Source organism: Protomyctophum parallelum, assembly GCF_964188405.1.
Source record: "Protomyctophum parallelum genome assembly, chromosome: 17".
In the NCBI taxonomy this organism is placed as follows: Eukaryota; Metazoa; Chordata; class Actinopteri; order Myctophiformes; family Myctophidae; genus Protomyctophum; species Protomyctophum parallelum.
Window position 1 is genome coordinate 45,019,675 of NC_139719.1, and position 13,731 is coordinate 45,033,405.

A 13,731-nucleotide genomic window follows, 5' to 3' on the forward strand; every position below is an offset into this window, starting at 1 on the left:
TGCGTTGCATTTAGAGCTATGTTACTGTCGACTTCCGGGGCTCGACCAGCCTCTCGTCTTTAGCGTAAATAAAAATAACGTTTTTTGCTACTCACCAAAACAAAGGCGGGTTGTGTCATTAGAAAGCCTATACTTTCCTTAGTGGACGCACTCTGAGCTACGGACCAGAGCTACAAGCAGTGTGGATCCTCTTCCAGTGGTGTTGTTGGTCGGTGGTACCATCGGACCGGTCCGTACCGGTCCGTACCGCTCCGTGTTATAAAGAGAGTGTGGATTGATTAGTATGCAAGAGAAGAAAAGCTGACTTGCATCGACAGTGAATCAGTGAGTGCTACAGAGAAAAAGCGACAAAGTTTGGTTAGTTTTTATTGACATCTATTCCGTTTAATAAAAGTGTGTTTTAAAATGGCTGTCCAAAATACAAAGAGCTATTCAACACATATAGCTCCCACCGTTCCAACACACACATCTTAATGGGTTTATTCTTTTTATTCTCAGACACACAAGTATTTGTTTTTTTTAAAGAAACCCAAAGCAGAGACGTCTATCATTAAAGTGGTTAATTATAAATCACAGGAGAGGTCACAGTTAGTATACACGCCCATATTTGGCACAGAATAGTTAGATTAATAATCATACTGTTAATCACCGCGCACGCGCACTGGAGGACTTAAGTATCTGTACTTTGCTACTTGAGTATTTGTGTGTGTTTTAATTACTTCTACTCAACTAAAAAAATTCAAAGGCAATCCACTAGATTTCCAGGACAGTGAATTAAACCACTCGAGTCCCTTTTTCAAATGCAGTGGAAACGTAGCTGATCTACAAGCTCACGATGCGTCCTGATGCAACGAGTTGTGAGCTTGTACATCTGCTATATTCACCAACATTGAAATTCCTTGTACTTTTGTCACGTGTACTTTTTGAATCCTTTAATTTAAATGCTTCGTACTTTAGATTTTAATACTTTTAAATCAAGCACTATAGATCGAATCCTTTGCCTTCGAGAACAGATTAGACTGAGTAAACTGTCACTAGCGGTCAGTGGAGTCTTTGTCCCCCACGTTACTGGACTATGTCCCCCCACAGTACTGGTCGTGTCCCCCACAGTACTGGTCCTTGTCCCCCACAGTACTGGTCCTTGTCCCCCCACAGTACTGGTCGTGTCCCCCACAGTACTGGTCCTTGTCCCCCACAGTACTGGTCCATGTCCCCCACAGTACTGGTCCTTGTCCCCCCACAGTACTGGTCTGTGTCCCCCACAGTACTGGTCCTTGTCCCCCACAGTACTGGTCTGTGTCCCCCACAGTACTGGTCCTTGTCCCCCACAGTACTGGTCCTTGTCCCCCACAGTACTGGTCTGTGTCCCCCACAGTACTGGTCTTGTCCCCCCCACAGTACTGGTCCTTGTCCCCCACAGTACTGGTCTGTGTCCCCCACAGTACTGGCCCTTGTCCCCCACAGTACTGGTCTTGTCCCCCACAGTACTGGTCTGTGTCCCCCCACAGTACTGGTCTTGTCCCCCACAGTACTGGTCCTTGTCCCCCACAGTACTGGTCCTTGTCCCCCACAGTACTGGTCGTGTCCCCCACAGTACTGGTCTGTGTCAGACCCTAACCCTAACCCTTGTCCCCCACAGTACTGGTCTTGTCCCCCACAGTACTGGTCTTGTCCCCCACAGTACTGGTCCTTGTCCCCCACAGTACTGGTCGTGTCCCCCACAGTACTGGTCCTTGTCCCCCACAGTACTGGTCCTTGTCCCCCACAGTACTGGTCCTTGTCCCCCACAGTACTGGTCGTGTCCCCCACAGTACTGGTCTGTGTCCCCCACAGTACTGGTCCTTGTCCCCCAACAGTACTGGTCGTGTCCCCCACAGTACTGGTCGTGTCCCCCACAGTACTGGTCGTGTCCCCCACAGTACTGGTCTGTGTCAGACCCTAACCCTAACCCTTGTCCTCCACAGTACTGGTCTGTGTCAGACCCTAACCCTAACCCTTGTCCTCCACAGTACTGGTCTGTGTCAGACCCTAACCCTAACCCTTGTCCTCCACAGTACTGGTCGTGTCAGACCCTAACCCTAACCCTTGTCCTCCACAGTACTGGTCTGTGTCAGACCCTAACCCTAACCCTTGTCCCCCACAGTACTGGTCTGTGTCCCCCACAGTACTGGTCCTTGTCCTCCACAGTACTGGTCCTTGTCCCCCACAGTACTGGTCCTTGTCCCCCACAGTACTGGTCCTTGTCCCCCACAGTGCTGGTCTTGTCCTCCACGTGCGCGTGCGTACAGAAAAAGGCACAGAAGGTAATAAGCAAACACAGTCCTCACAAAAAAGGTTAAAACAGAACATCGGGAAAAAAGTCCAGTATCTCAGGAAACGAACACATCTCAGCAAAATGTAAAGGTTACAGAAGATTACGTTATGCATGGATGGATGGTTTTAAACACGTTAAAGGCATACGTAGATAGATATGTATGTTTTAAACACGTTAAAGGCATACGTAGATAGATATGTATGTGTGCATCAAATTACTCTCCGCAATAAGGCATGTGTTGTTCTTATCTGAAAAGGTCATTTAATGTTATTTTCTTTTTCCACGTATAAAATAGAATATAAAAATACAATATAAACTTGTTACAGAAGATGTTATGCATATTCCCATCGTTTTCGTTCTTTTGTTCTTTTTTTTTAACCCATTCTGAACGGGAACCCATTTTGGTGTTGGCATCATGTCATGCTTTACCTATTGCAAAATAGCAGATCTACAAGCTCATAGCGCGCCACCGAGTGGCGCGATACGAGCTTGTAGGTCTGCTATTTTTGAAAAATCGAAGAACGACTGACATTTTTAGAATCTGATCTCGGGTCAGAATGGGTTCATCAGACCAGTGTGTGTCCAGTGGAAACCTCGTATGAATCTGATCTCGGGTCAGAATGGGTTAAACGTTTTGTTCTATAAGGCACACCAAAAAAACCAACGACCAACCGCGCAACGACCGGTGAATCAATCTCAGGTACAAAAGCAACAAAACAAACGCACCCCCGTGGCCGCGGGAGGCCTATAGCGGTCACAGTGCATGGACACACATGCAAATAAACACATACAAAATGTATCTCCCTAAATCAACACAAACAGAACGACCAAAGTAAAGAAAAACAACATATATATATATATATATATATATATATATATAGTAACACTGTAGTGAGGACCGAGGCCTCGCTCTCCAGTCAAAGACGTCGTTAACTGGAAGAGGATGAGATCTACACCCATATTATTATTATTATTATTATATGGCTGAGATATATGCTTCAAATACTGGAACACACCGCTTCTCAACGCCCGGTCCGGTCCCGTCTGGTCCGGGGACCCCCATGCGGTCCAAATGGAACCCCCAAATAGAACCCCCCCCCCCTTTCATGATGACGAGCGGCCCGGAAGACAATTTCTCATCCAGTTTTCCCCCATAGACGTTCCAGAAAGTATTCATTTAAAGTCCTGTAAGCCTCCGACACGAAGACAACTCGGATAGTAACAAATCATGACAATAAACACAATTTTTCTTTGGGGGCCAAACAAATAATTAGAAAGAAGATAAACAACGTTTCTTCTTTCTAATTATGTGTTCGGGCCCCAAAAAGACTTGGACCACTGGGTGGTCCCTGGGGCCTGCTGGGTGGTCCCTGGGGCCTGCTGGGTGGACCCCGGAACCCCACGTTGAGAGACAATGCCTTTTAATGCACTTTTCCTTTCAGTTGAGCCACCTTTTGGCACTAAATATGTATATATATAGAACACTATATATATATTCACACAAACATGTCAAATCAATCAATCAATTATTCCTATTAGGTTTGTAACATTAATCCGTTATATTATTGTTAATAAATAAAGGCACTGTTTCGTTTCTTACTCGTTGCATAATATTCTGTAGGCACACTCTGTAGTGCAAGAGGAAGGCAATCTGCTACACTTAGACACGAGGGCTCGGAGAATCTCCCCGCGTGCGTGCGTGTGTGCGTGCGTGCGTGCGTGCGTGCGTGTGTGCGTGTGTGTACGCGCTCAGGTGTGACATACATCTGTGCGTGTCGGAGCGTTACCGGAGAGAGGAGTTGAGGTATGATGATAAACATGAGATGGTTACATAACGTGTAACGGTGACTCTTTAAGGCTTCCTGCTGCAATACACTCACAGTCAGGGATATCTTGGCTTTTTTTTCATTCATTCCATTTAATTCTACTGAGATATTCTTTCTAAGATATACATCGTTGCCGTCGGGCACAAACCTATTGCATCCATGTTTTAACTTCCTGTGTTTTCCCGTGAATTAATTAAGGCATCCAAAATAGCAGATCTACAAGCTCGAAGCTAATATTTTTACAAGTTTGCCACCCGACAGCAACGAGATACTATGATATGCTATGTCTAATAGTAAATACATATACATATATATATATATATATATATATATTCACTCTGAGTGCTGTTGCCACATTGAGTTTCCACACGGCTAGTTAGCATTCCTCCTGCTGTAAATCCCAGCGGAGGCGCTAGCTGCTAGTTAGCGTTCCTCCTGCTGTAAATGCCAGCGGAGGCGCTAGCTGCTAGTTAGCATTCCTCCTGCTGTAAATCCCAGCGGAGGCGCTAGCTGCTAGTTAGCATTCCTCCTGCTGTAAATGCCAGCGGAGGCGCTAGCTGCTAGTTAGCATTCCTCCTGCTGTAAATCCCAGCGGAGGCGCTAGCTGCTAGTTGGCGTTCCTCCTGCTGTAAATGCCAGCGGAGGCGCTAGCTGCTAGTTAGCGTTCCTCCTGCTGTAAATGCCAGCGGAGGCACTAGCTGCAAGCTAACAAACAACGTGATAGAACGTGACCGACCAACGCCGACAAAACACAGAATAATAAGCACAACTCAAATACACAGAAGCTAAAACCCCTCAAAAAACAGCCATTTTAGAGTTTAGTGCTCGCCAAGGAGGAGGATAACATGGAGGATAAGTTATAATTATCATCGTGATGCATCAGTGGAGTGACCACGCCGTTAGCACAGTCCTTCATTAATGTGGTTGTCGTTGTCACCGTGGTGACCACTGGGGGCAGTGGTGGACAGGGAATGAACTACATTAACTTGAGAAATGAACTAGTATTATGTATTTGTTTGGATACTTTATGACTTTCACGCCGATAGTTGAAAGTCATTCAAAATTAAGGGAAAAAAAAAAAAAAAAAGCCATTTAAAAACTGTTTTAATTCAGTGGGCCTTAAATAGCTGATCTACAAGCTTGCGTTGTTGGCGTGGTGAGCTTGATCAGCCCGCTGTAGACCTTCTGGGGGGTTTGTGTCCCTGCAGCCTAGCGGACGAGTCACGGGGACACACGTCATCTACTGGCTGTGTGGGAATTGGTTCGGAAGCGATCGGGAAAAACGATCAACGAAAAAATGGGAAACGACTAAAAAAAAAGAATTCGGATTATGTTTTAGTTTGTTTTGTTTTGACAGTGGGTTGGGAATGACAGCTTCTGAAACTAGTTGTTCTCAAACTCTTCAACATCAGGGACCCCCCACCCCCACCCCCCCACCCCCCTCCCCCCGAAGTGGTCCGCATTTTAGGCCACGGGCCCCCAGAACTCCAAGAGCGTACAAACGGAAACCAAACGGACCTCGAACCAAAACGGACCCGGCTCCATTGTACGCTCTCAGAGTCATAGACCTCAGAAAGGGTCCATTTGGTTCGACCCAGGGGGGGAGGGGGGGGGGGGGGGTTGATGGGCGGGTCCCACGTACGTGACGGCTGTCCCTCTCCGGATTGGCTGGCTGTTCCCATTGCGCAGTAGCAGTAGTGGTCTCTGGTTGGCTTGACTGGGGGGAGGAGGATGAGGAGGAGATTGGCTGGGGGGCCGTGGTGTGGTGTGGAGCGGGCCAATGGCAGGCAGAGATGGGCGGGTTCACCAGTGCGGGCGGAGTAAAGGTCAGAAGGTCAAGGGTCATGGGTTAGTTGCCGTGGCAGCTAGAGTTAGATATACAGAAGAGGGACGAGACAGACGAGGAGAAAAAACACAAAGTAAAAATAAAAACAGAAGAAGAAGAAGAAGAAGAAGGAGAAGAAGAAGAAGGAGAAGAAGGAGAAGAAGAAGAAGAGAGGAAAGGAACATAAAACAGGAAGGGGGGGGGACAGAGAAAAAAAAGACAGAAAACAAAGATAGAAGAGAGATTAGTTTCAGCTAGTGGCGTCAGGGTGATAATCATTACAGCATCTACCGCAGTCTCACAGTGGGAGGGGGGGCGTCGGCCAGTTATACTTTAATGCTCGGCACGTTTTCTCCCAATTATAACCGCCTTGTTTGGCGGCCATGTGTCCGTTCTTCTTGGTGCGTGCCGCACGTGGGGACGCCTTCAGAAACGCCGCATGTAGCATGTAGCATTCAATCATTACTCACTTCAGCCACCGAAGGCTGACGTGAGGAATGGCCGTGTGTATCGATGCTCATATCGGCTTTTGAAGGTCGGCCCTTGTTTTTTGATGATGACGGTTTTAGTCGGGGGTCCCCCTCCTACTGCGTAGAACTGCTGCCGCACAGTGAAATCCTCTGGCGGAGATAGAACTCAGGAAAGCGTTTTGCACACATAATAGAACCGAATGGAGACGAACGAACGACGGGTCCATTTGGTTTCCATTTGCACGCTTATTTGGCCCGCCCCGAGTTAAATCAACGCTACGGATTTGATTGTGCACAGTGATTACTATTCATGCTAGCTGGGCTATAAACACCTGGCACAGACAAGACACCAAAAACCATGGAACGGAGAGGAAAACATAGCATGTTTTCTGTGTAAGAGAAGAGCGGTTTGTTTGTGGGTTTCATCCTCCTCTAAAAGAGAGGCTGACAGGCTCTAATTCCCACCGTGACAAATTAGAGCTAATGTTTAGCAGCAGGCATACAATCTGGATGATTAAGTTGAGTCAAGGTTTTATAGATTATGATGCTGGCTCCACCGGCAACATGAGGTTATTAGAAGAACCAAAATAAAAACTGCACCTAGGAGGAGAACGCTACGGTATAAAAAAAAAACTAAAAGCAGAAGAGGGGCCAAAAAATGTAAAGGAAAACAACAAAGTGATGAGGTGGTTAAAAAGATGGTGATTTGTTTTTTTTTTGTTTTTTAGACGGAATTAAGAAATATAATAATAATTATTATCATCAACAGACATTTGTTCTATAAACTATACGTCAATGATTTAGAGACGTTGGGTTGCTTTAGAGATTTGTTTTTCCAATATTCAAACTTTATTGCCTTTCATCATAGAGATTTTTGAAGAGTTTTTCTTCAGTTCTTTTCCGTTGCACTCACTGTACACAACATGAGCGCTACGGAGCATAAAACACACACAACAAACTAGAGCTATAGAATATGTTCTCTTTCTATTGCATACACAGTCACGAGGCCAGAGAGAAACACAATAAAACAAAAACAAAACTGGAGAGGGACACCTTATTCTGTTTTTATATAAATACATATAAAGAGTACAGTACTGTATCCTCCCTACTGCTAAACTGTACCACTGGAAGCTTACATGGATACTCTTTACCTATAAAAAGTATAATGTAAAAATGGAATAAAAGAACGCAGCGCGGGGAAAAAAGAAAAAAAAATCCCTTCCGCGTCGATTAAAAACGAATCAAACGCGGAAGGGATTTTATTTATTTCTCACCGCGTAACGTGTTTTTCCCGACCGACCTTAAGTTCAGAAACTCAAAAAAAAAAAGAAAAAAAAAGAAAAAAAAGAAAAAACGTAAAAGCACTTAATAAAATCCTCAACATCCCTATTTACAAAATGTACTTTTTGCGGCTAAATACACACATATCATATTATTATATAGCATCAGCACCACTCCCACTAACTGCATATTTTTTAACTCTTCTTTAACTCGTGTGTGAAGGATGTAAACAACAGCCCCGTCAATCCAGTCCCGGTGGGCGTTTGTGATATAAGACAACAACAGACTAAATAAAGTATTATTATCATATAATAATAATCATGTATTATAAAAGAGCTTAAAGAACACAGAATTCAGTAGTCTAGTAGTCACACACTATGCTGCTTTTAGTATAGGTTTGGAAGAGAAAACAACTAACAAACAAAGAAAAAGAAGTAAAAACCGTCTTTAAAAAAAAAGGGAACAATAAGCTTTTTCAAGTGTTACCGCTATATTTGAGATGGACACAAAACGAGGATGAAAGTTTACCAAAAGAAAAGGAAAATCAACCTATTTTTGTTTTTTTGCTTCCATGGAATGATAAAGAGGATCTGAATGATTATGTTAACGGACGTCCTCAACCCGTCCTCGTAGAATCGCTCCTCACTAAACGATAAAATGGCACCATTTTTGTCCACTCGCTCTGTGTGGGCCGTGTGTGAGTGGACAGTTCAGAAACCCACCGCCCACCAGTGACGTCATCGACGGGGGGGCAATCCAAACTAATAGAAAACAGCTAACTTTGTTTTTCTATTCCAGGAAAGTTCTAGTGTGCCATAATGGAAGCCATCGTTCTCACGTTAATTAAAAGAACAACATTATCTTTAACCATTTCATGGCTGTGTTTTTTACGAGCACTAGTGAGGACCATTTTACAACGAGGATAGGTTGAAAAAACGTGCGTTCTAAAGTTGTCCTTTAACCGTTGGCGTACAGGTCGAAAAGGCAAAACGAGGAGAAAGGAGGAAAAAAAAACACACAGAAAAAAGGCTTCAGTCAGTCAGTCAGTCAGTCAGTCACAAGGACCGTCACATGGATGTAATGACCCGTTCTTAATTGAGAGGGCTCCGCCCACAGGCATTCTGCTGCATCTAATTGGTGGGCAGAGAGTCCCCTCCTCCCCTCCTCCCAGGCCAGTCATTCTCATGGAACTGTGCTATCATTGAGACCAATCTGTTTCACATTATATCTCCACCAAATCAGTGTGTGTGACCTTTTGTTTAACATGTCTGACCATGGCGAGCGTGGTGCTTTCGCCGCGCACGGAGCGCCGCCGCACACGCACAGTATGTAAAACTGTCACTGGTTCACACACGCACGCACGCACACACACACCACGCATCACGTGCGCATGTGCACACAGATCATGCACGGGTACTTACGCACATATACACAGGAATGCAGCCTTTCGCGACACCCACACACACACACACACACACACACACACACACACACACAACACGTGCGCATGTGCACACAGATCATGCACGGTCGGGGAACTCGCGCGCACACACACAGGAATGCAGCCATTCAGACAGACAGTCGCTCGCACGCACACACACACACACAGGTTCGTATTACTTATACTTGCGAGGACATCGGCGTTTTTAGGAAGGCATTGGAAATAGCCGGACAATAGCCGAAAAAATAACAACTGTACGAGAGCTCGTACTGTACGAGAGCTAGTACTGTACATGGCGTCTGTTATTCTGGCGGGTGACATGTCGTCACACGCCAACGTATGAAGTAGGGAAATCACTAAAAGCACCAACCCCTAAAACTAACCTCCAAAACCAGTTTCATGTCAACGTTATTTATTTATTCAGCGTTTCTGAGCCACGGAACAACCGTCTGATGACATTTAACCCATTTTAGGTGGGAATCCGTTTTGGCGTCAGCATTACGTTATGCTTTAGCTATTGAAGAAGATCAACAAGCTCGTAGCGCGCCACCGAGTGGCGCGCTACGAGCTTGTAGGTCTGCTATTTTTTGAAAAATCGAAGAACGACTGACATAGAAACATAGGCTTTTTCAGAAAACTGTCAGGATGCAGAAGACATTTTTAGAATCTGATCTCAGGTCAGAATGGGTTAAACCTCTCAGACCCAAAACTATAAGAATATGTTATTATTGTTGAACACACAATAATTCCATGCCGTTGAATCAAACGTTGATCAAAAAACTAACAGTTCTTCTACATTCTCTAATTGCGTATAGACATTAACTCTTCAGAGAGCGTGAAATGAAACCAAATGGACCCGCTTCATTTTACAGTAATCTAGTAAAAGATCTAACGATCTAACATTTTAACCACAAACCTTTCTGTGTGAGAACGTCATCCATTTCTACACATTCTACTGCATAGTGTACTTTTGGGGACATTTCGGTCCTCACAAGTATAGTAATACAAACACACACACACACACACACACACACACACACAACACGTGCACGCACGCACGCGCACACACACGTACGCACGCAGAGTGTCCGGTGCTCTAACTAACCTCTGTCTGTGGCCACTACCCTTTGGTAAGGATGGAGCCTCATGTCGTGACGTCGAACCTTAGCCGCCATGGCGCCTGCTCGCGCGCCATTGGCCAAAACAGAGCACACATCACAACGAGAGGTTACTTGATTGGACAGGGAGGTTCTAGAGCCCGACCCAGTGACCCGATGATGACCCGCGGGGTGGACATTGTCTGGACCGCAACGTCGGCCGTTATTTGACAGGTTTGTTTTTGTTTCTCCTTCCCTATACGACGACATCGGTAACGGCGGCTATACAGCCCCGGGGGCGGTGCGTCCCCCGATCGAATGCCGTGAGAGAAAACGTTTTTCAAACATTTTCAAAGAAATAGCAGATCTACAAGCTCACTGTGTGTCGCAAGTTCAACACACTGCGAGTTTGTAAATCAGCTATTTTTTGTTTGTTTTATATATCTTTCAATAATGGCTTAAGTGGTTATATACTATATATATTATATTATATATAAAAAAAGGTTCTGTTTGCGTTTATCAATCAAAAGGTTATTTGTTTTTTTTAGGTTATTTAGTTCTCAAATTGAGTCTTTAATAAAAAAAATCTAAAGCTTTTCAAATTGATTGGAAAGTTTTGCACTTTGATGATGTGGTCAAAATGTCTGTACAACAGAGGTGGTCTAAGGACAAAAACTTTGTCCTTAGACCACCTCAAAACAAAAACATCAGGGTCCAGCGTGTCATGGCATGGGTCGGTCTCTAGACAGGACAGCAGGTTTTATCAATCACCATCACACAGCCAACCCAGAACACAACAACACACAACACAACACAGAATCATCTACACACCATCAGCATAACCAGGCTTTTGCTACAGACTTTAAGACAGTGGTTATCAAACCTTTTTCATGTCAAGGACCCCCAAAAATGATATGCAATTTGCCGCCGACCCCCATCAGAAAATATGTTGTTCCAAGGACCCCCCCCCCCTCCCAGAAGCAAAGATTTGAGTTCAAAATGTTCGCTCTGAAAGAAGCTCCAAGGCAAAAAAAGGTTGTAAATAAACCACTGATTTAAGGCTTAAAGAGTGAAAATAATAACACATTAAGGGTCTATATTTAAGAGCTATAATGTCTACTCTTTCTGTGTGGACATCGATCTACGCTAAGCTATATATGTTTACTCTGAGAAGGTGAACTTTGTCCACTAGTTTCATCATAGACTCTCAACCTTAAAGGTTGCTTTATAAAAACACACACAAACAAACAGTGCTATCATTACTGATAAAAATGTTAACTAGAAAAAAGGCAGCATCACAGTTAACACGAAGCTAAAGCCATTATAGTGTTAGACACATTACGCTACCACACGCCGCAGCGCTAACGCTAGCTAGCTAGCCGACACCGTACGCTAATAAATAGATTAAATCACAACGGCGGCTTTGTGAAGATAAGAAGGAATGGACATTAAAAACCCACTAAAAAGTAGAAAAACAAAAAACAAGAAAGAAAAACAAAAGAAGAACGTGGTCAACAACAAATCTGTCATCCTAATAAAGTATAAAAGGACATTTTCAGTGTTTCCGCTATAATATAATAATAATAATAATAATAATAATAATAGTAAGGTCAGGCACATGTCGAGGGATTCTCTGCCAAAGCCAGTCCATGTGTGTGTGGGGAGGTGTGTGATATCATTTAGCCTTTGGTTGGGAATGCCATACCTGTTGGAACAACACAGAGAGAAAGGAACGGTTAGTGGTGGAAAGTATAAAGTTAAAATACATTTACTAGGAATGTCTTTTTTCTGAAAAAACGATGTTTCTATGTCAGTGGTGCTCAACGTTATTCATGCCTATAGGAGCCGCAAACAGTAATGTGATGTATTTGGCCGTCTGAAAATATGTTGTTCCATGGAACCCTCCCAGAAGCAAAGATATGAGTCAAAAAGGTCTGAAAGAATATTCAAAGATTTGCGACACATTTTCACAATAAAGAAAAAGCAGATCTACAAGCCCCATGTACTTGTTAGCACTTGTTAAAAAGCTAAAGTATAACATAATTGCTTAAAACAACAAAAGGGGTTCCTCCCCAGAATGGGTTAATTACTGTACTTGTGTACATTATTGAGTAATTTGTATACTTTACTTTAGGATCCCAATTCCCAGAACATTTAACGACTCCACTGCACCTCCGAGCCAACAGTTTCACTTTTACTCCACCATAATAATTTGATAACAACGTGTCGAGGCTTTAGAATCACACTAGTGAGTATGACGTTGTCTTAACGTCTTGTCAAAGACAACTGTTAACAACCCACAGAAAATACAAAAGTACAAAAACATGATATTTTCAAGATACAGGGAGGAAGAAAATGATTAATTCATGAGTACTCAAAATATATTATATTTATGTATAATGTTATGTTATATTGGTATTTAATTGTCTATATAATTAAAATAGACAATTTTTTATGTGTATAATATGGATGTATGCGTGTAAGTATATGGGTATATACATATGTTTATATGTATAACTCGTATTACTTTTGAAGAGCAGCTTAACTGGCACATAATCCAGCGAGTAATTTCAGTTATAGAGGGGTGGGAGTTTATAAATGTACAATACATTACAGGAACAAGAACACATCCTCTGGTTTACCCATTTTGGTTTAAAAGCAGGACAGACTGACGTACAAAAGAGTTCTTTAGTCTGTTTTTCTCATATTTAGGGACTCTAAACGCCTCATGGAGCAACATTTAAAACATGTAAGGAGTGCTTTGATTGTTTTAAATTATTGTTCTTGTTCTAAAATATAATATAGGCCTACTGTCAAATATATGAAAATCACACACGTGTGAACTGAGTGGTGCAACTCCCCTCTCTCTCTCTCTCTCTCTCTCTCTCTCTCTCATTAGCAGGCAACAGTACAGCACTATCTCTCTCTCTGTTTCTGGCACAACAGCGCCCCCTACTGGTACTAATAGTCATACTGTCGCTCATGGCCACATAGGTGGGTGAACACGGACATTGCTGTTCCTTGGAGTGGTTGCACCACTCAAAAATACTAAAGAAACAAGCTTTTTGCCGTGCCCGTGTGCACGCGCCAGCTAGCGCACACTAGCCGACTCATAAACGGCCTGGTGAAGGTTGTTTTGTGTTTAGTTTTTTTACACAACAGTTGTAGAACCAACAGAGATTAGAGAAACAACAGCCTTTCGTCACTTGAAAAGCATCCTTTCCTTTAATGAGTGTGTAATGAGGGCTGTGTGAAGGCCCGTCTCACATGAACACATGGCTGAGACATTCCCTCTGGGTTCACAGAAAACATTCTTTAACAGGGCGTTCTGTTCTGCTCAGGCTCGGGTCCAGTTACTCTGCATCATCACAACATGTGCAGCGAACGCTGGACGCTCACCTACTAACTCATTACGCTGAAATGTTTAGCCTATGAAAGTGTTTGAAGTTTCATTCCACTACACATTACTGTACTTTT

At 43.6% G+C, this 13,731-nt stretch overlaps 1 protein-coding gene across 1 annotated transcript in view; it reads right to left on the minus strand.

Annotated features, from left to right (window-relative positions):
* Window positions 1-3,430: 3,430 nt before the first annotated feature.
* The window catches only part of LOC310874796 (KH domain-containing RNA-binding protein qki.L-like), a gene marked incomplete at its 5' end in the record, with an annotated part of 39,735 nt that continues 29,434 nt past the window's right edge, over window positions 3,431-13,731 (minus strand). Inside the window, 2 exons of the mRNA XM_083787660.1 lie at window positions 3,431-6,005; window positions 10,263-10,337. Coding sequence (XP_083643786.1) covers window positions 5,983-6,005; window positions 10,263-10,337 — 98 coding nt within the window. The 3' untranslated portion in view covers window positions 3,431-5,982. The remainder of the gene's footprint in view (window positions 6,006-10,262; window positions 10,338-13,731) is intronic.